This window comes from Protopterus annectens, chromosome 8.part0 (assembly GCF_019279795.1).
Source record: "Protopterus annectens isolate FY-2018-M chromosome 8.part0, PAN1.0, whole genome shotgun sequence".
NCBI lineage: Eukaryota > Metazoa > Chordata > Ceratodontiformes > Protopteridae > Protopterus > Protopterus annectens.
Genome location: NC_056741.1, coordinates 1,909,720,113 through 1,909,747,071, shown reverse-complemented (window position 1 = coordinate 1,909,747,071; position 26,959 = coordinate 1,909,720,113). Strand labels below are relative to the sequence as shown.

Genomic DNA, 26,959 nt, shown 5'->3' with positions numbered 1-26,959 from the left:
TTTCCAGGTGGTTGTCCTCTGCTGTTGTTTTTAGTTATTCCAGTAATGGTAAATCTATTCTTTGCAGTATCAATTCACATTCCACTATCATCTTGTCTTCTTTGAAGGCATACTGGAAAGGGATGGACTCTAGAAAATTCTTGAGGTAGCTACATGGTCCTCTGTATATACTTGTTCATAACATTACAAACTGGATTCCTTTTCCACATCTAATTCGAACTTTGCTTGGATCGTTCTCCATGGGCTCCTAGGTCCATGACATTCCTTCTCTCAGGTTGAATAGCCTTTGGGATGATGGGGTGAGGGGGCATTTGGAGGGTGGCCTAATGGTTAAGGTGTTTGCCTTGCAAACACAAGGTGCAGGGTTTGAGTCTCACAAGGGATAACTAGCTAGGCTTACAATGGCTCAAAAGGGCAGTTAGCCTAGTACTAACCTATGATCATGGTACATTTGTGTAAGTTGCACTTACCCATAACAGTAAATGTTTGAATTTCTCACTGCTGCAATTGCCACACCATCCCTTACTTTTGTATATAGTTTTAGATGGGTTATAAGGTGGGTTCTGTTGGTTGACAAGGAAGAAAAAGCTACAGCTGTGAATTTAGCTAGAGCAAAGCACTATGAAATGGTAATGCTACTCATTGACCGACTGTAGCAATGAACAGTTGCTTTCACACACATCTTGCTTCTGTCAAGTCACTAAAGATAACCACCCATAATCTGGAAGCTATACATTCGTGATGGTTACAGAAAGAAATTATGACAAACTTGTTACCCTTTAATGCAGTGCAACTTCCCACTCCCATATACATAAGCATAATGACAATGCTGATGATGTTTGTAATAGAAAGTAAAATAAATTATGATTAGCTTGATGATTGTACACTGCAACCATCCCCTCCACAGACACACACTCACAAGCATGACACAGCAATACCAGTTTTACACCAGTTTCAGCAGGATGCTTGTACACTGCACCCATCCCCACCACAAACACACACTCACAAACATAAGACATAGCAATACCAGTTTTATACCAGTTTCAGCAGGATGCTTGTACACTGCACCCATCCCCACCACAAACACACACTCACAAACATAAGACATAGCGATACTAGTTTTACACCAGTTTCAGTAACTAGCAATACATTCATCAATACTAGTATTTATTTTATTATTTATTTATTTTACATTTGTTAACCGGGAAAAAATCCGACTGGATACAATGTCCTTTTTCAGCGGAGGCCCGGGGAGAAAAGCTCCATCATTATACAAAATACAGACATTTCCAAAGTTATAAAATTACAGAGAGTGAAAAAGTCAAAAAGTCAAACAAACAATCAGATTGCAGAATTCATTTGTTACCAATGCATATAAGGAAGTAAAAAAAATGATGACAATGGACAAATTCAAGTAGATAATAGAGACTAGGAAATGTCAGTCAGGAGGTGAGCATTGGCAGAGCCAGTGCTTCTGATAGTGGTGAAACAGTTGTTTCTTGAAATGGGGTAGAGAGGTAGAGGAAAGAATACTGGTGGGAAGAGAGTTCCAGACTTTTCCAACGGCGTTTGGAAAGAGTGCATCTCCTCCAGTATTATAAGCTTTGACCATCTTTATGAGTGGTCTGTTCGCAGAACGTAGACTGTTAAGATTAGAGTATGGAAGGACTAGGTTCTGAAGTGAAGGACAATTGTCGGGTTTTTGAGAATTTTATGTACCTCAGTGAGTTGGGTAACTCTAACAAGGTTGGGGAGTTCAATCCATTTTAGGTTTTTTAGGTTGGTGCAATGATGGGTCCTGTATGGAGTTCCTGCTGCAAATCTAGCTATATGATTATATGAGCTGGATAGTTTATCAAGTATGGTTTTGTTAAGATTGGTGAATATTGCAGATGAATAAAGAAGGGTGGAGAGCAAATGTGTTCGGGCAATGGTGACTTTAGTACTTGGTGTTAGGAAGTTTTAATTCTATATAGCGATCCTAATTTTTGTTTACTGTTTTGATGGACAGGTTGATATGCATGTCGAATTTCAGTTTATTATCAATAGTAACTCCTAGCAATTTCGTGTGGGGGTCTGGGGAGATGATAGTACCATTTTTGGATGTTAAAGAGACATCAATAAGATGATTTTTATGAGTTGGTTGAAAGATTAATAATTTAGTTTTTTTAGGATTTAGGATTAACTGTCGTCCTAATAGCCAGTTTTCGACTTTGGTGAAGCAGTTTTGGGTTTTAGTTAGTAGTCTGTCTGGAGATGTATCTGAACAAACCAGTGTTGAGTCGTCCGCATATTGGATACAAGTGGCCTCAGGAATGACTGTATGGAGGTCATTAATGAAGACCGAGAAAAGAAGTGGCCCCAAAATGGACCCTTGAGGGACCCCAATGGTATTTGGTAGTAAAGTGGAGAGAGTATTCTGCCACAATACTGCTTGTTTCCTGTCTGAGAGGTAGGCTTTAAAACAGTCTAGTGTCAAGTTATCCAGGTAGAGATTTTTTAGGGTTTCCATGAGTAGTTGATGGTTGACCATGTCAAATGCTTTTGATAGGTCTAGAAATAAGGCAGAGGACACTTTCTTGTCATTACGGTTATGGTTTATTGTGTCAGTGAAGGAGAGAAGGGCAGTTGTGGTACTGTGTTTGGGTCTGAAACCATGCTGGGAGTTGGCTAGGAGGTTGTTATGGATAAGATAGTGGAGTAGCTGTTTGTGCATACATCTTTCCATAATTTTGGCTAATGGGGACATTAACGCTATGGGCCTATAGTTAGATAATTCAGTGGCTGTCCCTCCTTTATGGAGTGGTATAACATGGGATATTTTCCATAAAGTTGGTACTATTGACTCTGAGAAAGTTCGATTAATGAGGATAGAAACTGGATAGGCTATAACATCTGCAGCTTTTTGAAGGTATTCTGCTGGGAGTAGATCTGCAGAGGGGGTAGATGGCTTAAGTTTCTGTAAAAGGGCTCTTATTGAAGATGTAGGGACACTTTTTAGGAAAAAGGTCTTTACAGGTTGTGGTAATGTATCCATGATCGGTTGGTTACAAGAGGATAGTTGGTTGGCTAGGGTTTTTAATAATGTTTGTAAAGAACATATTGAAGGTATTGGCTATTTCTATGGGGTCTTTATCCATTACTGTTTCAGGAGTTGGAGTGGATGATTTACCTGGGTGGAGAAGGTTATTCAAGCCTGCCCAGAATTTCTGAGGGTTATTATGGTGCTTATTCTGTAATAAACAATAAAAGTTTTTTTTGTCTGCTACTATGGCTTTTTTCGTTGCATTTCTTAGTTGTTGGAATTTCGTACGGTCTAGGATTGATTTGGTTATACGCCAGGTATTCCAAGCTTTATTTCTGAGTTTTATTTTGAGTTTGGATTCAGTTGAGAGCCAAGGGGCAATCTTTGTTTTAGTTTTGATGAGTCTTTTGGGGGCATGGGTATCTAGTATGGATAGGAAGGTGGTATTGAAATGTTCTACTGCTTCATCTAGGGGAAGATATTTGAGTGGTGTCCAGTTACAGGACTGCAGCTCATTTTTAAATTTTATAAGGTCAAAGTTTTTTTTGTTTCTTATAGATCTAAAGACTGGGACAGTGGAGTGGTCTGGTTTATTTTAGTAATATATGTGATAAGGTGGTCACTAATTTCATTAGGCAGGGTTCCGGACGTATATGTGTGAGGGTGACTGTTTATAAGGATCCAATCAAGAATGCTTTCTTTTTGTTTAGAGTTACCCATTCTGGTGGATGTAGTAATAGTTTGTGAGTAACCATGAAGGTTGATGCTAGTGGGGTTATTATCATTAGAGCATAGGTACCAATCAATGTTAACGTCACTCATAATTATAGTTTCTTGTGGATAGTTATTCATTAGCCAGTTTAGTATATTCTCCAATGTATAGGCATTGTTCCGGGGGATATATAAAACGACTAGGTTAATACTTTTTCTTTATTCAAGTGAATTTTTAAGGCAGTATTTCAGCATTAGAGAATTGCGGTGGTTGGGTAGGATTAATGGTAACGCGTTAAGGTTAGTTTTAAAGAGTGCAGCGACTCCGCCACCTTTTTTTTTGTTTCTATCATTCCTGTATATATTATATCCAGGTGGGATGAGTTCATTGTCTTTGATGTCTGGCTTTAGCCATGTTTCAGTTAGACACATTATATCTGGTAGGTAAGTATCTAGGAGTGCATGTAAATTATGCACTTTCTTGTTGACACTTCTAATATTTAGATGGAAAATTTGAAGCAAGTGGGATGTCTTAGGGAGATTCACAGGACAGTCAGGGTTGCTTGTTGATATGGGGCCAGGATTGGGGTGGATGTCTCCAGCCCTTGATATATTTTTACTGATATATTCTAGGAGTTTTTTGAATTTTAGTACTAGTTTCTGGGATTGCTTGTTTTTATGATAGTTGAGGTTAACTTTGGTACGGTGGTAGTGGATGATATTAGCTTTAAAAAGGTCGGACTGTTGGTAGTGGAGTTTAAGAGCAATTTGAGACCCTAACGCTGTTGTTTGTTTTCTGGGGAAATGGTAACCTATATATGGTTGGTCTTCATATTTACTAATATGGTATAAGCTAGCTAACAGAGATAGTAAAAAGCACAGGATTGCTATTTTTCCCATATTCATGGTGGTTAGAAAATTAAACATTTTTTACTCACTTCTTTTTGGAGGAAAGGGAGGGGCTGAATCAATGAGAGATTGTGAATGGCTAGTATGTTAATAAGGAGGTGTGGTTACTTAACTATAAATGTAGGGGTACTGGGGGCGGGTGGAATACGGGGGCAGGGTGGGGCGCGGAGCGAGCCCGAGCGTAGCGAGGGCGAGCGGAGCGGGGATAATCCTGATTCCCAGGTTTTCTTTTAATTTAGGTGTTAAACCAGGTAAGAAAAAGAAAAAACAAGCTAATGGTAATGCACTGATTTGCCCCTTAGACTGACACAGTAAAACTATGGTAGAATGGTGCTAGTAAGCACGCTATGCTACAGGTATTTAAGCTATTAGACTGTTGTTTGTGTAACAGGGTGCTTACTAATTTACTGCCAGATTTCCTTAGCCCAGTGCTAGCGTTGAGACTGTAGATGCAGAATATCCAATATACGGTCTTTAAAACGCAACTTAAGGTCGCGTACCTTGTTTAAAGTGTTACTTTGTACTTAGCAAGTAACTGAGAGTGATGAGGACTTTTCCTGTCGCTTTCCTGTGTAGGTAGATGCAGTTTGTGTTTGCCGCTTTCAAGGGCGGGATACTGCAGTTAGGTAGAGACCCACAGTAGGGAGGGATAAATACCGAGGGCAGCGTCTATGGGAGAGAGATTAGAAAGGCAATATAACGGTTGTTAAAACTTTACAGTTAATGAAACAAGTGAGCATGTATAGTATCAGATTACTTTTCACTACAATGTAAGTTCTCTACAATGCAACTTAGTTACAAAAGCTGCTACGTTGAGCAAATATTAAATTTAGATAAAAGTCAACAACAGTAGAATGTTACAGAGTAATACGACATTAAATATGCTGTTGAAAAGGCTGTACATACCCACGTTAGCAACTGGGGTCAGGAGACACAGCAGTATATGGAAAAATGGCGCCAAGAAACGGGTTATAAATAACCTCGCATTAGCCAATAATAGTGGGAGGGGATAATCCTGATTCCCAGGTTTTCTTTTAATTTAGGTGTTAAACCAGGTAAGAAAAAGAAAAAACAAGCTAATGGTAATGCACTGATTTGCCCCTTAGACTGACACAGTAAAACTATGGTAGAATGGTGCTAGTAAGCACTCTATGCTACAGGTATTTAAGCTATTAGACTGTTGTTTGTGTAACAGGGTGCTTACTAATTTACTGCCAGATTTCCTTAGCCCAGTGCTAGCGTTGAGACTGTAGATGCAGAATATCCAATATACGGAGTGCCGCAAAAGATTATTAGCATTCATCAAACCAAAGCATAAGTCACTTTTATTTACCACAGTGTAGAGTAATGTGTATCTGTCACTGTCCTGATTTCTCAGAATATTCCTGATTTTGCTACATATTTTTGCTGTGTCCCTTGTAAAACTTTTGAGTTGCTGGTAAATCATTTAGGATAAAAGTGTCATATTTCTTATTCTTCAAAAAATGCATGTTGATATAAAGCATGCTATTCTATTAACTTAAAATGACTTAAATTAATATTTCAAAAAAAGGTGTTCCTGATTTTGATTTATTACTCTGTTCCTTTTGGCTTTGAAATCTTGAGCAAAGAAGTTGAGAGATATAGTATCTGGTGCCCTGACAGTATTTATACAACTTCCTGAAAGAGAAAATTATCCATGGAGGGTGTGAGCATCTGTTCTTCTTAAAATCCCAAGTAAGCACTGAAATTTGTCACTCTTCACTGCCAATCTCTAACACTTACCTCACTCACGTTCTTTCACTGATTATCAGCTTTATCCTAGCAGGGTTGTATAGCAACCTTGCCGTAATCAATGTATGATCTTTTTTTTTTTTTTCTTGTTCTTGCCATATTGGTGAAGATTCTACATCCTTGCTATCTGCAAAACTATGTAAGGTATTTTTAAGGGGCATTTTTCTATTTCGGCCTCCAGTCAAGGATCCCACACCTCCTTGGGACCTCACTTTAATGTTACAAGTGCTAGTTTCTGCCCCCTTTCAACCAACTGCCATGGTTTATTTACAATTTTTGTCTTGGAAGATGACCTTTTTAGTGGCCATCACCTCTGCTAAGAGGGTCTCCGAACTACAAGCTTTGTCCATTATGCCTCCTTACCTTAATTTCCACTAGGACAGATTGACTCTTCGCAGTAATCCTTTCTTTAATGCCCGAGGTTGCTTCAGAGGCTAACATTAACCAAGTTATTAATTTCCCAGTCTTTTTCCCTAATTTTCTGAGCAAGGGAGAGTGCAAGCTTCATCTACTTAACATACACAGGCAAGTATGTTTTTACTTGGATAGGACAAAAAAATATCAGAAAATCAGACCAACTTTTTGTTTCCTTTGCTACTTCTAGGTTAGGAAGACCAATCATTAAAGTGACTATAGTGAATTGGATTTCAAAGTGTATTGCATTGGCGTACTCAAATAAGGGAATTCCTGTACTGGCTCAAATCAAGCCCCCATTCCACCAGGTCTATTTCCACCTTGGCAGCCTTTTGTTCCAGAGTTCCAGTCGATGACATTTGTTCAGCAGATATTTGGTCTTCCTCTCATACCTTTATATCCCATTACAACTTTAATGTCTGCTCCAGGAGCAGGGCTTCCTTTAGCTCTGCCATGCTCCAAAATATCCTTCTATTTGGGCCAATGAGAGGTTATGTAGCTGGGGACTCTGACCCACAGGTTGAAGACCAAATGAAGACAACAACTTCAGATAAAAAGTTAGGTTCTTACCATAACAGTCCATCAGAGTTTTTGCTTCATTTGTCTTCAACCCCCCCACCCCCACCTCCTTCCCCCTTCCTCAGGTTTTGGGAGGACTTGGCAGAAGTTAATTCGGGTATCTCCCACTTACTGTATCTCTTGAGCCCCTGAGATACTGTCTCTATGATGTGACTGATGTGTGATTGAGTTTAGGGAATATTTTGTTCTTCTCAGCAGCAAACTCGATCTGAGGGGCTGGAGGGAGAGTGGGACATTATGGGTGAGGTAGGAGGAGCTCAGTTTTCGGTTCCAAGGTTGGAGTATATGGCTAAGTGGATCACATGTCAGATCCGAGACCCACAGGTTGAAGACAAATGAAGCAACAACTCAGATGGAACGTTATGATAAGAACATTTTTTAAAGCAACTGAAAACATTTATTTCTGTGGAGAAACTGCGTTTATTTTACATTGTGAGGCTGGCATGGTGTGTGTTTTAAAGTGCTTTTTAGTGTGTTTGTTTGGAGAAAAAATAACATTTAAAGACTTTTTATTTTTACCAGCATTTGTGTTTTAGGGTTGACTATAGAGCAAATTGTCTGTCCCAAGGCTGGTCCTTCTTCCAATTACACACAAAAAATGTTAAGCAAACAGCACTTGCTACCAGAGCAGGCTAACAAATTTGCCTCAGCTGTAGGTGGATGACTGCTGTGGCTATTTGCTGTTCTTCAGAATACTCATCTTTTACCCCAAATCCATCTGGTATAACACCTGCAGCCACTATGAGTATGGGGTTAGCCACATCCTGTCCTGCTGTTGAGGTCCCCTCAGTGGGTAGGGGAGACCCACTCTTACCAGTCCAGGGAGATTGAATAGGGAAGGCTGCACAGCTGTGTCAGAATGCTGTCCCATTCCCCAGGGAAGCAGTTGCTATTAGCGATAGCACTGTTGGCCCCATTTTCCTGTTAAAAAGAAGCAGAACCTGCACCCATTCCTCCAGCTTTGTCTGCCTTGAAGGCTGTGTGTGTTGCTGCCTGCAATTTTCCTAACAGCTAACCAGCTACCCGTAAAAGGCAGATAGGATGTTTAACGTCCCTCAGTCTTTTAAGTTTTTATACACTCGTCCCAAACCTTATCCAGCAGCTATAGCTTTAGTTAATCCTTATGCTGCTAAACACTTAGTTAATGCCAATCCTACTACTTCTGTTAAGGATGGAAAGATTATTGACAGTTATGGGGAAAATGTATGTTTCTGCAACTTTAATCTTCAGAATTTTGAATTGTAAGGCTCATGTGTTAAGGCTTATCTTGAAAAATCTGCTTTACATAATTTACTTTCTGTTATTCTTGAAGTCACTACTCATTCTATACAGCATGAGTGTGTGTGTGTGTGTGTGTGTGTGTGTGTGTGTGTGTGTGTGTGTGTGTGTGTGTGTGTGTGTGTGTGTGTGTGTGTGTTTTTGCATGGGCGAGTGTGTGTGTGTGTGTGTGTGTGTGTGTGTGTGTGTGTGTGTGTGTGTGTGTGTGTGTGTGTGTGTGTGCGTGTGTGTGTGTATGTGTGTGTGTGTGTGTGTGTGTGTGTGTGTGTGTGTGTGTGTGTGTGTGTGTGTGTGTGTGTGTGTGTGTGTGTGATTCTGTTGATATTTCTTCAGGGGAGATGGTCACTGGTACTGATTTGAGGAGGTTTGCATGGCTGCATTTTCAAAACCTCCCAGATGTTAAAAATGAAATTTTAAAATCTCCTTTGGACAGAGATTTAGTTTTTGCCCCTCTGCTGCAGATGTGATAAAAAATGTGATGAAAGGGATAAGCTGATACAGGGAATCTCTAAAATTATTCGGACCTCCTTATCCAGTTTTCCAAGGGATTCTCTAACTCTTCATCCACTCTTGGTAAAAAATGAAATCCACAGTCTCAACAAAATGCTGGTAAACAGACATTTAAGAACAAATGGCAAGGAGGTTCCAAGACAAAATCTGAAAACTCTCAAAACCAAGGACAGTCCAATAAGCCAGAATGACTATTTCAGATACTTTGTCCCCCCTCCCAACTTGGCACCCCCTTTTGTCTTCCAGAAAGTCTGAATCCCCACTTTTCTCTTTGACAACAGTTTCAGACAGATGGACTCTGAAGATCATTCATCAGGGTTACAGATGGCAATGGAAGAAAAGTCCTCATTTCCAAGGGCTAATTCATCTTCCAGACCATGCCATACTCTTATTTCCACCTGTCCTTCATCCCATGCTGTCCCAGAGAGTGATGGAACCAGTTCCTCCTTCCCAGATGGGAAACAAGTTTATTCATTGATGTTTTATGTGCCAAAGACAGACAATGCTTGGAGACTAATCTTTTTTCTAAGCCTGTTTGTGAGGGCCCAAATTCAAAGTGACGTAACTTCACAACTTATTACCTCTTTTTCCTCATTCAAGTTTCCTGGTAACACCAGATTTAAAAGATGCTTATCATCTTATTTCTATTCATCCAGAATTCAGGTGTTTGTTAATATTTTGTTTGTCTGGATCACATTACCTTTTCCCTTCCTTACTCTTTGGACTGTCCACTGCACCAAGAGTGTTTACAAATTGTCTAGCTCCAGTTATACCTTATTGCAGGCAACAGGGTATCCAAGTTTTTCCATATTTAGATGAATTGCTTAAATTTGCAGTCTTTTACAAAGTGTTAGGAATCTCTCTTCCTTGGCTGAGTGATCTCTTATATAAGCTGGGATTCCAAGAGAACATTCAGACTTCTTTTGTGACTCTTCCTCACAGGATTGTGTTTCTTGGATGTCAACTAGACACCACAGTTCAAAGAGCTTTTCTTCCATGGTACAAAATATATCTACATCTTGCTTCATTTATAGGGTTGCCCACTCAGACTTCAGTCACTGATCAGAACTACCTTATTATTTTGGGTCTCATGGCTTCTGTGATTCTCATGATATTCATGGCCAAGACTCCACATGAGAAATATACAGTGTTAGCTGAAGTCTCTTCGGTCCTTGCACCAGCACCATTTGTCTTTTCAAATCCCAGTGCTGGGGTTTGTCAAAAGAGAAATCACCTGGTGGAGACAACTGATATCCTTAACTTCAGGCCTCCCTGTTCCAAAGCAGTCAGTCACCACACATGTTATGGACTTTGCTTGCAGAACAGTTTCAGGAGGTTTAAAAAAAGTTCAAGGTGTGTGGGACACCAAGGGCAGATGCAAGCACATGCATATAAGAGATGCTTGCCCTGATCAAGGCACTCAACTCTCTGAGTCATCTTTGGTCTCCATAGGTTCATAGGTTCATAGGTTCATACTAGGCTATCTGCCCGAGGGCATTTACAAGCCTAGCCCATCGTTTTGTGGCTAGGACCTCTTCATCTTGTTACAGATACCACATTCATGTGGTACAGTAACAAGCAAAGGGGAACCAGCTCGTACCCCCTTTGCAGGCTAGCTGCACAGCACAGTCTCACTCTGCAAGCAACCTACTTTCCATCAGAGCAAAACTGTGTGTTAGACAAGCTGATCAGGCCAAGCACAGACCCTCATGGATGGAAATTAGATCAGGGCGTCTTCCAAGATTTGATCCAGTTGTGGGAAGTTCCTCAAGCAGACCCTTTTGCTTCCTGTCTGAACAGTCAACAATCAGACCTGGAAGAAAAATGTCTTTTCTTTTCCTTGTACAGGAATGTTCATGTATGCGTTCCCACCCTTTATACTAATATCCAGAGTACTTCTGAAGATTCAAAATGAATCCCCCAAAGTCACTGTGGTGACTTCTTTCTGGCTCAGGCACTAGTGGTTCTCCTTTCTTTTGAAAATGGCCAGGAAATTACCAAAAGCTTCCTCGCAGAGTGGATCTACTCACACAAGAACAGGTGTGTTTGATACACCCTGACACAAAACAACTTTAATTGACTGCCTAGATGATAGGGTCTTAATTTCTTAATTAAACAGCAACTAATGGAGACAAGAAGAATGGAAAATGTGTTGTAGTTGGTGCCGGTAACATAACTGAAAGTGTATTCTAGTGGTGCCAACAAAACAGCCAGCACACATTTAGGGCTAGTTATTCTCTGGTGTTACAAGATTTGTGTGAGTTACTATGGTATGGCCTTTCTTACTCCTCTATCAAGGTTGACTTATCAGCCACTTCTTCATGTCTGTCCAAGGATCTTCCTCTTTCAGTGTAATCTCATGTCAAAATGCATCTGTCTTCCAGGCCTTCTTACATGGAGTCCTGGAGCAGAATCTTTTTGAAAGAGGTTTTACATAATAGGCTTCCAAGAAAACTGGTGGCCCCCTTCTTGTGATCTTTAATTTTGTGTTAGAGGTGCTAACACTTGTTCCACTTGAACCAGCTTACCTGGCTGACTTGAAGTTCTTAACATGGAAAACAGTTTTATTGACTGCTCTGACCTCTGCAAGAAGAGTATCTGAGTTGCAGGCTCTTATGGTAAGTCAACCCTATCTGACTTTCTACTGGGACAGGGTTTCTTTCAAAACAAATTCTTCTTTTATACCTAAAGTTGTATCTGAGTTTACTTTAAGCTGAGCTATCCATCTCCATATTTTCTTTTCTGAACCCAAAAATGAGGGAGAAAGGATACTCCATACCTTAGAAAAAGACTCTACAAAGTTAAGCAAGTTGTCTAAATATGGAAAAATGTGGTACTATCTTGACAAAACTAAATCTTACAGATTTTCAGATCAATTGTTAATTTTTTGTGAAGGTAAGGAGAAGGGACAACTTGTGCCAAAACAGACTATTTCAAAATGGTTGTCTATGGCTATTACCTTTTGTCATACTCACTGCAACAAAACTATTCCAGGCAGGGTCAAGGCCCGCTTTGCCGGGCTTTGGCTTCATCTATGACTTTTTGGAAAGGGTTGGATTCTAAATGTATTCCAGAAGCAGCAACTTGGTCCTCTGTACATACTTTTACAAAGCACTATAAGCTTGATTCTTTCGCTAGGTCTAGATCAGTCTTTACGTCTCCTTCTACCTTCCAAATATAGTAAGCTATGATAATCTACCTATATAACCAAGGCTACTGCACCCATGATCAATAAAATGAACATAGTACAGTTGTGTAAGTAACTTACCATAACAGTAGATTTTCAGAAGATCACTGCTGCAGTAGACACTCCCTCCACCCCTGCTTCATTTTTCGTATGTTGTTTGTCAGGGTGTGGTTATTAATGTTTTGCTCTTCCTAGCATTACCTTTGCTTGGCTCAGCCTTCCTCTGTCTGTTGGCGAGAAAGATTTGAAGGGCTTGGCACATGAACTTGTCTTTTAGTCAGCTGTACTTGAGTTCCCTGATAGTTTGGGCTTGTGGAAGGTGCCCTGAAGATTTGGAAGATGGCTGACTGTTATATACTTGGCAGGAAATTACCCCTATAGTTAAGACTACTGAAGCAATACTCATTCAAGCATCTACTGTTATTGTAAGTTTATTTACACAAGTGAACTATTTTTGTTATGTGGAGACTTTTAACAGGTATCTTGAGAATTATAGATATCATGAGACCCAGAATCCTGAGGAATTCCCTTGTTGAGACAGTAGTCTAAGTAGAAAAACTCAGGAATAGATCTAAATACAGATCTAATTTTTCTTGTGAAAGAATAGCTTTTTGAACTGAAGTATTCTAAAGGCACACCAGAAAAATAATCAATTGAGTATTAATCACAAAAGACATCTGTAAATACTGCTAGAATCCCAATCAGTGTAGGAGAGCCCTTACCCAAGTGAGAGACTCCTGACACTTGGAAAACACTTTGCAAAGAAAAGCTAGTCATTTAAAAAAACGAAATATGTGAACACCTTGCGGTCTGTAGTAAGCTATTGCAGGAGATGGATGCTGTGTATATACCCTTATAGCATTGGATAGACCAAAGGGTAATGGAGAGGTACTGATCGTCCATTCTCAGAAAACCATGTGAAACTTCTGAAATATGGATCTAGGAATGTGATGAATTGTATCTTTTGCAAATCTAAGATTACCAGAAAAACCTCAAAAGAAAATTAAAGGATAACCTATAGAACTTGGTAAAAGAAGATAAAATGAATAAAACCCTTCTCCTAAAAAAGGAGGAAGGGGAATTTCTGATACCCACGAGAAAGGAAGAAGGGAATTTCTGATACCCCCGAGAGAGCATATTTTCAACGACAGTTGGAAAAAGAAGAGTTAAGTCTGGTGATTGAGGGGGACATCTTCCAAAAGTAACCTTGATGGATTTAAGATTTGTCAAAGTGAGGTGGGAGAATTTTGTAAATAGTCGTATGGAATTATTAGACTATTTGCAGTTGGGGGGTTTCTTTGGTGTTTGGAAACTACCCACCATAGCTTTTTAAACAATTAATTACCAGCATATTGCTGACACTGTTTATTTTGCCTTAAAAGAAGGTAGTGGGGGAACATTAAGTCCCTTGGTCAAGTTTGAGAAGGAAAGCTGAAATACTGAGAAAGCTCACAAATCAGCACAACTCTCTAATCACACTTCATACAGACTACTGAAGCAGATGGTCCCAAACTAATTCTGTTCAAGGGAGAATTCAAAACTTCATTTCTGATATCTTCTGGAAGTTTTTTTTAAACACCTTTATTGAATTATCACTTGTGGCGTAGGCAAACTTACCTTTATATAAAAGTAATCAAACCATATTGACAAGTTCATATTTCCAAACATTATACAGCACATTTATCATTACATATCATATAATCAAAGCAACATTACATACATTGTTCAAGTCCTGTTTTCTCTTAAGCCTCATGCCTCCTCCAAAAAATGTTCTGCATTTTTTCAATGTAATTTACTCCTGCTCTTTTCTAAGGATCCCACTTCTTGTTCTTTTATCTCTGTTACAACATTCACTACTTCAAGAATAGTTAGTTTATATTTTGATTTCCGTTTTCCAGTAATTGCATTTGTGGCACCCACCCGAATTAAACTTAACAAGAACTTGCTATTTTTAGGTAATTCAGATCCTGACTCCCAGCTCAAAAAATAATTTCCTTAGTTGCAGTCATTTGCTCACCTAGTATTCCTGACAAAGTATGCTGCAGGGAAGTTTTAAAGTCTGCCAGCTGATTACCCTCCAAGAACACATGCTCCCAGGTATCTTTTTCTTTCCCATTACACCTCCAAAATTTGCCATCTATCCGAGGAAAAAATTCTTTGGCATCGGCTTGGGGTATAAAATATCTATGCAGACACTTCCAGGCAAAAATCCTAAAACTTCCAGATTTTGTTGCATGTTTGAGAAATATGCATATGTCCTCTTATTGTTTCTTTTTGAATTGCGTATCTAATCTCTCTTCCCAAACTTTTCTGACCTCTTCTGATTGATTCCTATAGTTATTGTGCAATACTTTATATGCTTTACTAATTATAATTAAAAGCTCAACCAGCGCAGGTCTTGCATTTAGGATTCTCATATCCCTTTCTCTTTCTGTACTCTGATAACCCCTGAGAGTGAAAGCAATCAACAGCCTGTAACCCAAATGTCTTCTTGTCTTCTTCCTTTTCTATTATCATTCCCTCTTCCACCTAAAAGGGCATATTAATCACTATCCTGCCCAAGTACACCAACCAGCAATAGAATTGTATGTTTCAGCGACCAGGCTTGCTTCAGCAGTTTCAGGTGGCCCTCTTCAGCTGAAAGAACAAGTTAGAAGTATAATTATATGTATGTCCAGCTCATTAAACCTATTTATTTAATATTGTTACATCCTTGTCCCATTGGAAGCACCCCGCAAAAAAAAATTCCTCTATATACCTGTCTCACTTGTTGTATGCTTTCACGTTTAGAACCCATTACTCTTAGCCCTCTTATACTTTACCTGCGAGCTGATATCTCTTTGACCCCAGCCATGTAAGTTGTAACTACTTGCCTTCCTTGTAATTACCTGCTTTCTGTCTTGATCTTTTCTGTCATATCCTTTGTATCTTATTATTTCCCCTGTTATCCAGCCATATTTTCAGAAACAGCTGTCCATATTTTTTTGTTTGTTTTTCAGCTCTATCCCTAACTCTGAGTCACAGACTAATTTTCTCCATACTAATACCTCACATTACAGCAGGGTAAAATAAGTGTATATTATACTAATGGCCCTTTTCACCTGCACTCTACTCTAGCATTTGTAGATATATTTTTTTAATAATCTCTGTGGTCTTTTGCGGTTTTCAGAAACCAGGTGCATCTGCTCCGTTCGCAGTCCGCTTCACTCTAGGCTCACTTCACTCCCCTATCCTACCCCCATTTCCACACACCCCGTCTTTCATTTGACTTATACTGTCTGTCCCTTCCATTATTCCACCCACCAATCAACTCCCTCCAACAATTCCTAACCTAAAACCTGCCCATTATTGCATCTTCCAATAAACTCCCTCCAACAATAGCTTAACTAAGACCCATCCCAATCCCACCACACCAACACACCTATCTCTTTTATCTGTATCACTATGGCTTCCCCAACCAACATACTCCATCATATAACTTTCATTATTTTCATTATGGTCATTATTATTCTTCTTATCCTACTGCCGCTAGCTTCCTCTACACACACCACCTTAACTTCACCACCACCAACATCTAGCACCCAAACTCTTCCACTACCCCATAGCACTGATAGCTACTCAAGCATCTCACCCTCTTTCCTAGCATCATGTACCATTGGTGTATCCAAATTAAGAATAGTCCCTTCCAACTCCAAACTGAAATTATGTCTTGTACACCTTCCCAAATCTCTCTCACATAGCTATCAAACACATAATTTTATTCACCTACTCCTCTCACTAATACAATGTGGGGCTGTATATCCCAATCCTGACAAAATTATCCTCCAAAAACCCACCTCTGCTTCAAATAACCAACAACTTCACCAACAACTTCACCTAATAACAATAAACACATGCAGTATCTGTAATAAAATTACAGAATTACATGCCTGGTTAACTAACCACACCCCAAATATTATTGCAGTAACAGAAACTTGGCTTAAACCACATATTGCCGGCACTGAAATTCTTCTACCTGGCTATATTCGCTCCGATAGACTCCATAAGAAGAGTGGCAGCATAACAGAGCCCTAATATGAACCAAACTAATCAAGCCTCCCTGGTTAACAAAACAGACCAAACAAAGTCTCCTACATAGAGACAAAGCATGGAAAGTGACAAAAAATAAAACAAAACAAAATGAAATCAACTACAAACAACTCCTAAGTAAAGCCAAAAAAAGCTAGGTATACAAGATAAAAGAAACTACTTCTCATCTCAACTATCCTCCTTACACAACAATCCAAAAAATTCTGGAAGTCGGTCTCCATTCTGCTTAATCCTGGCACCATACAAAACCCATCCCCTGCACCCAGTAAGACTCCACAACAAATTTGCCATGTATTCAATATCCATTTTATTTCCTCCATTCAAAAGTTAATCAAAGACTCATCGCCAGACACAATTCAAACTCACAATTTTCCACTAATTCCTCACTTATTAATAACAGACCCTTTTCCTTATACAACTCAACTAGTACTCCCTCATTTAATATTTAGCCTGTACCCACCTCTTTCATACTCAAACTCCTAAACAAACTGAAACCTTGCTCCCTTTCTGCAGATGGTCTTCCCCCAGAATTCCTACAACTAGCATCAAGTGCTATCACATATCCAGTCATTATACTTATAAATTGCTCTATCTCAGAATGCTATGTCCCCCAGTTGTGGAACAAATCCATTATTACACCATTACACAAAGGGGGAAATTCCCATGATCTCTCAAACTTCCACCCTATTTCTATACTTTCTCCTTTATCAAAAATCTTTGAAAAATGTGTTCATACACATTTACTTAAACACCTCTCTGAGAACGGTGTTCTTGCCCCCACCCAGCACAGATTTCATCTAGGACATAGTACCATCACAGCCCTGCTTACATTCACAGATACTGTTCACAAAGCCTTGGATGCTGGCCATCCTACCACAGTAATTTTACTGGAGCTATCTAAGGGATTTGACACAGTATCCCATACTAAACTACTAAACCAACTATCAAAACTAGGATGCTCTACTAATGCACTCAGCTGGTTTACCTCCTACCTAAACAACAGGAAACAATCTGTAAGATAGCAAAATGTTCAATCTGACTATCAAGCTAACAACATAGGAGTCCCACAAGGATCCATATAAGGGCCACTACTGTTTAATACCTTCATCCATGATGTGCCCAAAGCCACCCAACTAGGTAAACTCATCCAATATGCTGATGATTCCACAGTAATATCCACCTCTAACAATTTCTCAGACTTACTTATAGTTACACACAATACTTTCACATTAATTGAATCCTAGCTAAATAATGCACAGCTTTTGCTAAACCCCACAAAAATCTAAACTTTTACTGTTCTCTTCAAAACCACCAGATGTAGACTTCAAAATATTCTCTAAAGACAGTACAGAAATTGAAATAGTGAAAACAGCCAAATTGCTGGGCATAAAAATAGATGACAAACTTACTTTTGAGTGACACATTCGCAATGCAAGCAAGAAAATACACTTCAAATTAGGCAAACTTTATCATCATAAACTTTACCTGGACAACCATACCAAAACAAAACTTGCCACTACCTTACTCATACCTTCCCTCCTATATGCTAGTGCCATTTTTGCTAACCTCCACTCAACCCTTAGCAACAAACTAGAATCTTGCTGTTATAAAATAGCTAAATTTGCCTCGGGAAAGCCCTACCACACACACTATTGCCTTGCTATTAGTTAACTAAACTGGCTCGAGTTTTCCCACCATCTCCACTATACTCAACTAACTTTATCCCACAAACTAATTTTCAAACCCAACTCTTGCCCTGCATTCAGCTCCATCCTACATATACTCCTTCAAAAACACTAAGATCCTAAGGCCAACTAACTGTTAACAGTAACCAAACCCAACAAAAGAGCTGAACAATGTCTGTACTCCCATAGCATTACTAAAGTTTGGAATGCCTTACCCTCACAAATACCTCAAGATTACAGTATAAAAACCTTTAAATCAGCACTAAAATTGCACTACCTAAACGAACCCTCCTGCCTCTGTCAAACAAACAAGCCCCTTTAAAACTGCCCCTTAATTAATTCCTATTAAGAAAGGTTCTAATGGCAGGTCCTAAAAATATTTCATCCTTGTGCTCATTAAGCAGCTGTTCTCAAACTCACACTGCATATGGTACTATTGCATATCCATGCAATGCTGCACATGCAACTTCTTACCAATGCAATGCAATGCTTAAAGATTAATAATGTAAACTATGTACTATACTTTATTGCATATCTCTGCTTACATACATGTATCCTTGATTAATGTGCTATGTTATGTCTATGGTACTAAAAGATTAGTAATGTAACTTTGTATGGTACTGTATTGCATATCTCTGCTTTTATACATGTATACTTGATTATTATGTTTCTACAATACTTTGTAATACTTTGTAATATACTGTGGAGCTTTTCTCCCTGGGCCTCCACTGAAAATGGGTTTCTGACTCAGTGGACTTTCCCAGTCAACAAATGTCAATAAATAAAATAAATAAATAAATATAAATAAATTATTTGTTTCCAGTACCTTGGTTTCTTTGCCAGTAGTTATAAATATAACACAAATAAGAAAAGGAAAAGAAGGCATCCCTGTCTGGTTCCTGTGTTCAGGCACAACTTGTTAGAGAAAAGCCCTTCCCACTTTGATTTTTGCCTCTGATCACTCGTATATCTTTTTAATTAACCTTATTATTGTATCAGGAAATGCAAGTGCTTCCATTGCCCTACTCATAAAATCCCAGGTTACTCTGTCAAATTCTTTCTCTGCATTAAAACTAACTGATAGCAGCATTTTTTTACATTCTGCTTCCCCCTGGATCATCTATGTTCTGTTAACGTTATCAAATGTTTGCTTCCCCTCCACAAAACAACACTGGTGCATATCTATCAATCTTGGCATCACCTTTGCCATTCTTTTAGCCATTAGACATAAATGCTGTACAGTCAGGGTTAAAAATTGAAATAGGCCTACATGAAGCTGGATTAGAACCAGCACAACTTTTTTTTCCAGGATGTCATTGCCTCCCCTCCTTTTAAAATACTAAACAAAACCTTCCAGATCTTTGTTACTTTCTTCCCTCATAGTTTCCAAACTTCCACCAAAATATCATCTATTCCTAGTGACTTTCCTGCAGATTGGTTATAAGCATCTATATTAACTGATCGAACTTTTAGTTTAGTGAATACCTAAACGTCAATCTGGTAATATCGAAAAATTAAAACCGCGAACAGCCGATTTAATGTAGGGAATGAATTCCCTCGGATTCAAAAAAAATAAAAAATGAAACCAAAATGAAGTGGGGGGCTTCACCCCCACCCCACCCCTTGTGGGGGACTGTGCCTCCCACACCCTCCTAACTAAATATTATAACTCTGAGATTATTCTACAGTGGGGAAAGGGGCAAAATCCGCATAATGGCCAAGGGAATTCTTTCCCTGCATTAAATCGTCCGTTTATGTTTTTTGCTTTCACTATTACCAGATCGACGTTTAGGTATTCGCTAACCTAAACATTTGATCAGGTAATAGAAACCCGGTTATACATCACCATTTTTATGTCTTTTCCATCCTAACTGTTAATTGTTGAGCCTCATCTACCTCTAACTCTGGCATATTTAAGTCTTCCATAAATATTTCCATTTGTGCTCTTTCCTGATTTCCTCACTTCTCTGCTTTATACAGATGTTTCTTCTGGAAGATTTTGAGAATGCAACCAAACAAATCTCATCAAAATATTTTCAGTGGCATCAGCAAAGCCGTACGTCATAAGTACTTTTCGCATACTGAGCAGCCAATTTGAGACACAGAAGCAACCACAAAGCAGATTACTCCTCAGAAGAGGAAATAATCTCAAAAATTTTGCTCATGTTATCAGTAGAGGAATGTAAATCTTTAAATATATGAGTTTAATAGCAACAAATTCTAAAACAACAGTTCCAGAAGAATACACTTCCCCCCAAAAACTATCAAAAGTCATTCCATCCTTATCAGGATAGGAAAACATTAACAAAATGTTTAGCAGTTGAGGAGAAAATATTAACAAAATGTTTAGCAGCAGCTAGGTTCAGAAAATCAATAGCTGCTGGGTCTGGCTTAGGAAGAGTGTATAAAAGCTTGAAAAGCTGTCAAGCAAGATACCGACTATGAGAAAATCATCATCCAGAGCAGAAAGAACAGAAGGTGTAGGAAATTCCTGTTGTAACAAAAGATAATGCTTACTGAAGGACTGAGAAACATCACTGTTTTTACCACTGAAACATGTGTTTCCTTCAGTAAACAGTTACAGATAAAGAGAATCCTTCAAAGGGCCTGGCTGAAACCATACTCTTCTCAGAATCTGAAGCAGACATCTGTAGAGATGAAACACAATCTATACATCATAATCATGTAGAGGTTCAATTTCTTGAATCTCTTCAGAAAATGAAGAATCCCCTTAGCTTTTACCAGAAATAGCCATATAGAAAGGGTCAAAAGTCTGCAATAAAGCTTGACTTAAGCCTAAGAAATTGTCCCTATGCAACATAACTGAGACAGGAAAAATTTTGTTTTAAGTTTTTGTTTCTTTTTGGCAAGAATTTCTGAAGAAATACAGCTAGTATCGCAGTAAAAATTTCCCTATGGATGGGCATAACTTTCTGGCTAGACAGAATGGCATTATCTGCTCCTTTTCCCAGGATTGACAAGAATGTTTCTCAATTGCCCACCAGGGGCATTACCAACAGCCACAGCCACAGAAGACATGTTTAACCCCTAATTGATTGTGGCTGTAGGGGCTATACCAGAGAGACCCAAGGAAAAGATTAGTGGTCAGAGAAAAAAGTTTTGACCAAAGCAGTGTCATCCACCTGATGCTGAGGCACTTCAGTAGCCTGGTAAGGTGGTAAAGGCTGAATAACAATTTACTAATTTCTGTGGCTGGAGGAAGAATTGAGGAACTGCTAGGTTGTTCCATGGTTATGCCGAAAATGATGCCCATTTCCCAGGGAAGCTTAGCAACACTAGTCAGTAAAGCAAGTAAATTGTAAAAATTTAACTTTTCTTCCTATTTAAACACAGTAAAACACACTTTAAGCACTTACGCCATCCCCCAAAGTAAAATTAAACAGTTTTCCTGAAGAAAAAGTAGTTTAAAGTTTTACCACAAAAGTAAAAAAGTGACACTCCCATTTAATACAGATTAAAAGTCAAGTGACAATAAAAATACTTTTCCTCCACTTTAACATCAATATTTTAAAGAAAAATACAGATTCTGTCTTAAAGAAGTAATGTGGAAGGTTATTTCCCTGGAGGAAACTTACCTGACCAGCAATGGAGCAGTGCTAGCCAACCATCAATCTTTGAAAGCCCACAGAGGAAAGCTCTGAACAGCTTGTTGACCAAACCTGATTTTTAGTCCACTTAGCTTAAGCTAATTGTTTGGGGGTGTGGAAATTGCCCTGCAGCTTTAGAAGCTGTCCAGCTGTTATATCTTTAGCAGGATATAACCCATATAGCTTAGGCTACTGCAGCAGTGATCCATACGAAAAACATATTTTTCCAAAAAGAAAAAAAATACTAGTCTTCTGGGCACTATGCTATGATTTTTAAAGGCCACAGATATGATTTTTAATGTTTGGAGGCTTTGAGGTATGATGTCCAGTCATTTTTCTTTCAACTGAGACTGAAGCTTGCTTTATTTAATGCATTTTTTTATTATTTAGAGTGGTAATCTCTTTTTCTTCTAGTTTTCTTATGAAATGTTTGTGATAATCTCAAATAAAATATTTTGTGTAACAGTTAATACTATCTACCAACTAAATTTGTTGTTCTAGGAATGTTAAATATTTGTCTACAACTAATTTTAAATTTAATTTCATAAACCTTTAGTTTTGTTTTGTAAACAAGATTAACACCTATGCAGATATGTGAAAATGTTCAACAGCAATCATTAAAATCTGAATTTCTCTTAATTTAATAATCAGACACAGATAAATCTGTCAGCTTACAATCAAATGAAGAAATCTATATTGCTCCAATATTTCAAGAAAAGGATCTGGATGCAGCAGTTCTTCTGGGTGAGTGCAATTACTGTTCTGTTATTAAAATGGCTGCAGATTTCTTTCCTGGCTGTTATATTCAGTGCAAAGTAATAATGGCGATTAAGCTATTCACCTGTTGCTGGACCTCTAAATATACTGTATAGATTTAGCTCATTTAGAAATATTTTGCATATCAATGACTACATTTATTTATTTTTATCATTCAATAACAGATTATCATTTGATTAACCTGTGGCATAAGACCTTTAACCCTACTGCACCCTGGTAGCACCAGAAGGATGATAGTATGTGATTCACAGACATCCAGCAGTATCTGATTCACAGACATCCCACCCTGTTGGCACCAACAAGGAATCAAAAGGTGTAAAAGATTTGCACCTGTTTACTTCATGAACAAGAGCATGGCAAAAAAGATATCAAATAAGAAATCTGATATACCATCCTCAGCCCCTAACAAGACAATGAGGAGAGTGGTGTGGCATAAAAGTATGCATACAGCTCTCTTCCAAGCTTGACCAAGCAGCCTCCTAGCTCTTGTCCCTACCAGTGCATAGTACTCTGCATGCTGCCTATGAGGGAATGTGCACCTATGGGCTCTTCTCTTGCTCCCGCATTTGGGGTAGATCTATATAGTGACCCTGTGTTTGCTGTCTCTCCATGTGTACTCAGCTTTCAGCAATCCACACCAAACCAGCGCTATGGTAAACCACTTCAGAGAAACATAGAACCATAAACCAACAACTCCAAAAATGGTGGACACGCAGAGTAAGATAAAACCACCACAGTTTATTCCAAATCCACAGAGCTTTTGAGCAGCAGCTCTTCGTCAGTGTGTATAAAACAAGTGATAAAATCAAGTTTAAATATAATCTCCTTATTTAACACAGCCAATAAGACTATACGTTTAAGTAACATCAAGAGACATCTTAAAGCGATACCTACTAGTCATTCATGGTCATTTCAGATTCATTTGTTTTAATTTCAGAACAGGTTTTATGCTAACTGATGTATTAAGACCAGGACTTCAATCTGCATTAAGGCGTATAATCCACCATATTCACATAATTCTAAAGCGGGGCCACTTTGCTATAACAATATTTGCGTACGCATTTGCCATTGGAGTCCCCATGGCAACACCATTTATCTGATGATAAACAGCAACTTGAAAAAGACCTATCTAGCAAATATGATAAGCCTGTTATGAAACCGGGTACAGTTCCCTGTTATAATTGTGTTTGTTGTAGTATTATTAATAAAAGCTGTGAATTTCAAAATCCGGTAACTAATGATCTTGTAAAAATTATATGTCATGCTACATGCAACACATATAATGTAGTGTATTTAGCAACTTGTGTTACTTGCCCCAGTTTTTATGTTGGTAAGGGTTCTAGAAAATGAAAAGATAGAATTATAGAGCGTAATTCATACATCAGGAGGAAAATTGCTACTAATGCCTTAGCCCGACATGTTATGGACAAAGGTTTAGATCATACATTTCAGTTTAGAGTGATAGATGTCAGTTATAAACAAAAGAGAGGGGGTGACATAAATAAATCTTTTGTTAATAATAATAATAATAATAATAATAATAATAAATAAATAAGCATAAATAATTCTGTGATGCTGAGCAAATTATTTAACCAGAAACTGCTATGGGGAAGTTAGTCTAGGCTCATCAATTGTCTCTTGTACTACATGCATAGTAAATACCTATGGACCTTTGAGGGAAACAGTCAAGGGCAACCAGAAGGTAAGAAAGCTACAGAGGAGATGAAGATTTTTTTTCAGGGAAAGTGCCCTTTTTGTACAACTTACAAAAGAAGGGTTGGTGAGGAAGGTAATGAGGGGCAGCTGTGTAGAGTACAGAAGAAGAAGGTCGGGTAGCAAAGACAGATAGGCATTGATATATAACAATACAGACACAGACAAGTGTAATATACACCCACAAGGTAGAGAGGACAGTAGATGGGCACAGACATGCTGATGGCAGAAGGTGGTGATATGAAGAGTTGAACAACAAACAGGGAATGGAGAATGACATATAAGGAATAGAAAATATTAGGATGGGAATAGACAAAGTACTGGCATGGTTGGATGTCATGCTGGCCCTGAGGGCAACAGATTCCGACATCAATCATCTGGGTGGCTGATGTTAGGAGTTGGTGCCTCCCTGGTGGCCTGATGGATGAAGCCTGCTGGTTGAAAAGCTCCACAAGCCATGACAGAAGGTGCTCCACATTGCCAAGTCAAGTATCCAGTTGCTGCTGTTGTACTTCAGCAACCACAACAACTGTTGCTGGGATACCAGGAGTGACACCACCTGTTGACTTTTAGAAGAAGAATATTAGAATAGAATATATAGAAGCAAATGCAGAGGCCATCAGTGAGCCATCCAGGTCACTACACAGGATGGAGCATCTTTCTCTTTCTGCTAGAGGCTTTGGCTAGCACAAGCAAAGGTGACCATATCCACACCTCCTGCTCTTACATAAGTGCTCCTGCAGAAGGACACAGTGGGAAGAATGATTCACGTGTGTGCTACAAACACAATCATAGCTATACAGCTGAGTGCAACAGATGACATACACACTCCACCTTTGGAAGAGGTGTTTCCACCTTCTGTGATCATCAGTATCATCATCATCAATCCCCTTTGTCTCATTTTGTACATTTTTTTCATTTTACACACTGACCCCAGACCTGTCCCAGCAACTTTAACTTTAGTAAATCCTGCTGCTGATACACATTTTGCTAATTCTAATTATTTTCCAACTGATAATGATGGAAAAGATTTTGATATTTTGGGAAAGAAGTATACGCTTGTGCAAATCTTATGTTTAGAATTGTAAACTGTGTAGTTCAGTTTCTTCTGTTTATTACATTACTACTCAATGTGTTTATAACTGTTGATACTACTTCAGGGCTGCAGGCACTGGTATTGTTTTAGGGGGCTTTACTTGGTGGTTGCGTTCTAAGAAGATGTCAAAAATGCAGAGGTTATCAAAAAGTATAATGAGATAAGTAAGCTGATTCAGGGAATCTCTTAGATTTTTGATCCCTCTTTCTCTAAGTTGATGAAAGGATTCTCTGCTCTCTCATTTAACATTGGCAAAAATCCAAATAAACAATCTCAGCAGAATGCTGGTAAGCAGATGTTTAAAAAGCAGCCGCAGGGAGGTTCCAAAAAGAAAACAAGAATCCCCCAGAACAGATGTCAGTCAAATAAGTCAGAATGACTATATGAGGGACTTTGCGTCCCCCCTCCACACACACACACACACACACACACACACACACACACACACACACACACACACACACACACACACACACACACACAAAGTCCCTTATTCTTTCCGGAAAGTCTAAATATCCATTTCTCTCTTTCGCAACAGATTATTTCAGACAGATTGGTCCTGAATGTGATCCATCTAGGATACGAATGGCAGTGGGAGGAAATTCCACCTTTCCAGGGGATTTCTCCTCCTCACCTGTCAGACCGAACTCCTGTCTAACATCATACACTGTCTTAAGGGGGAAATAGAAGTTGATCCTCCTAATCCGTTAGTGGAAACATTTTATTTAATAATATTTTAGTGCAAAGGAAGGAAGGAAATCTCTGGGAGACCAGTTCTAGATCTTTCTTTCTTTCTTTCCTAAGCCAGTTTGTAATAGTGTCAAAGTTCAAAATGCTTTCACTTTACAACCTCTTATGCTATCTTCCTCATTTGAATTTTCTGGTAACTGTAGACTTGAGCGATTCCTACTCATCCAGATTTCAGGTATTTCTTAAGGTTTTGTGTGTCTGGATTGCATTATCAGTTCTGTACCTTACTCTTTGGGCTGTCCACTGTTCCAAGAGGATTCACAAAGTGTCTAGCTCCTGTGATAGTCCACTGCAGCTTCTGGGCTTCCACAGTTTCTATATTTAGATGACTTGCTTATCTTTGCAGAGTCTTTTTCAAAGTTTCAGGAATTTCTCTCTTGGGTAAGGGATCACCAGTACAGGCTGAGATTCCAACAGAACTTTCAGTCTTTTCTGACTCCATCTCACAGGATTGTGTTTCTTTGTGCTTGTTAGACACCTCAGTACAAACAGATTTTCTTCGACAGGAAAAAAAAATAGATCTATACTTGGATCTGTTTCAGGGGGTTTCCACCCAGACATCTGTCTCAGCGTGGAAATTCCCTCAGGATTGATGGCATCCATCATTCTCATGATACCTCACTCAAAACTCCACATGAGAAAGACACAATTGTTATCTGAAACCTATTTGGTCCCAGGATCAACACCCATTATCATTTTAAATTCCAGTTCATGGATTTATGAAAAAAGAAGTTAATAGCTGGAGAAATTACATTGCTCAGAATCCAGGTCTCCAATTCTCCCTTCCTGCTACAAAGCAGTCAGTCACAACAGATGCCTCAGACTTTCCTTGGGAAGCTGTGTCAGTGAGTATAA

At 38.8% G+C, this 26,959-nt stretch overlaps 1 protein-coding gene across 1 annotated transcript in view; it reads left to right on the top strand.

Annotated features, from left to right (window-relative positions):
* Nucleotides 1–26,959, top strand: part of LOC122808584 (protein NLRC5-like) — an 849,388-nt gene that overhangs the window by 207,117 nt on the left and 615,312 nt on the right. The window contains exon 4 of the mRNA XM_044079540.1: nucleotides 22,420–22,512. Within this exon, the coding sequence (XP_043935475.1) occupies nucleotides 22,420–22,512 (93 nt within the window). The remainder of the gene's footprint in view (nucleotides 1–22,419; nucleotides 22,513–26,959) is intronic.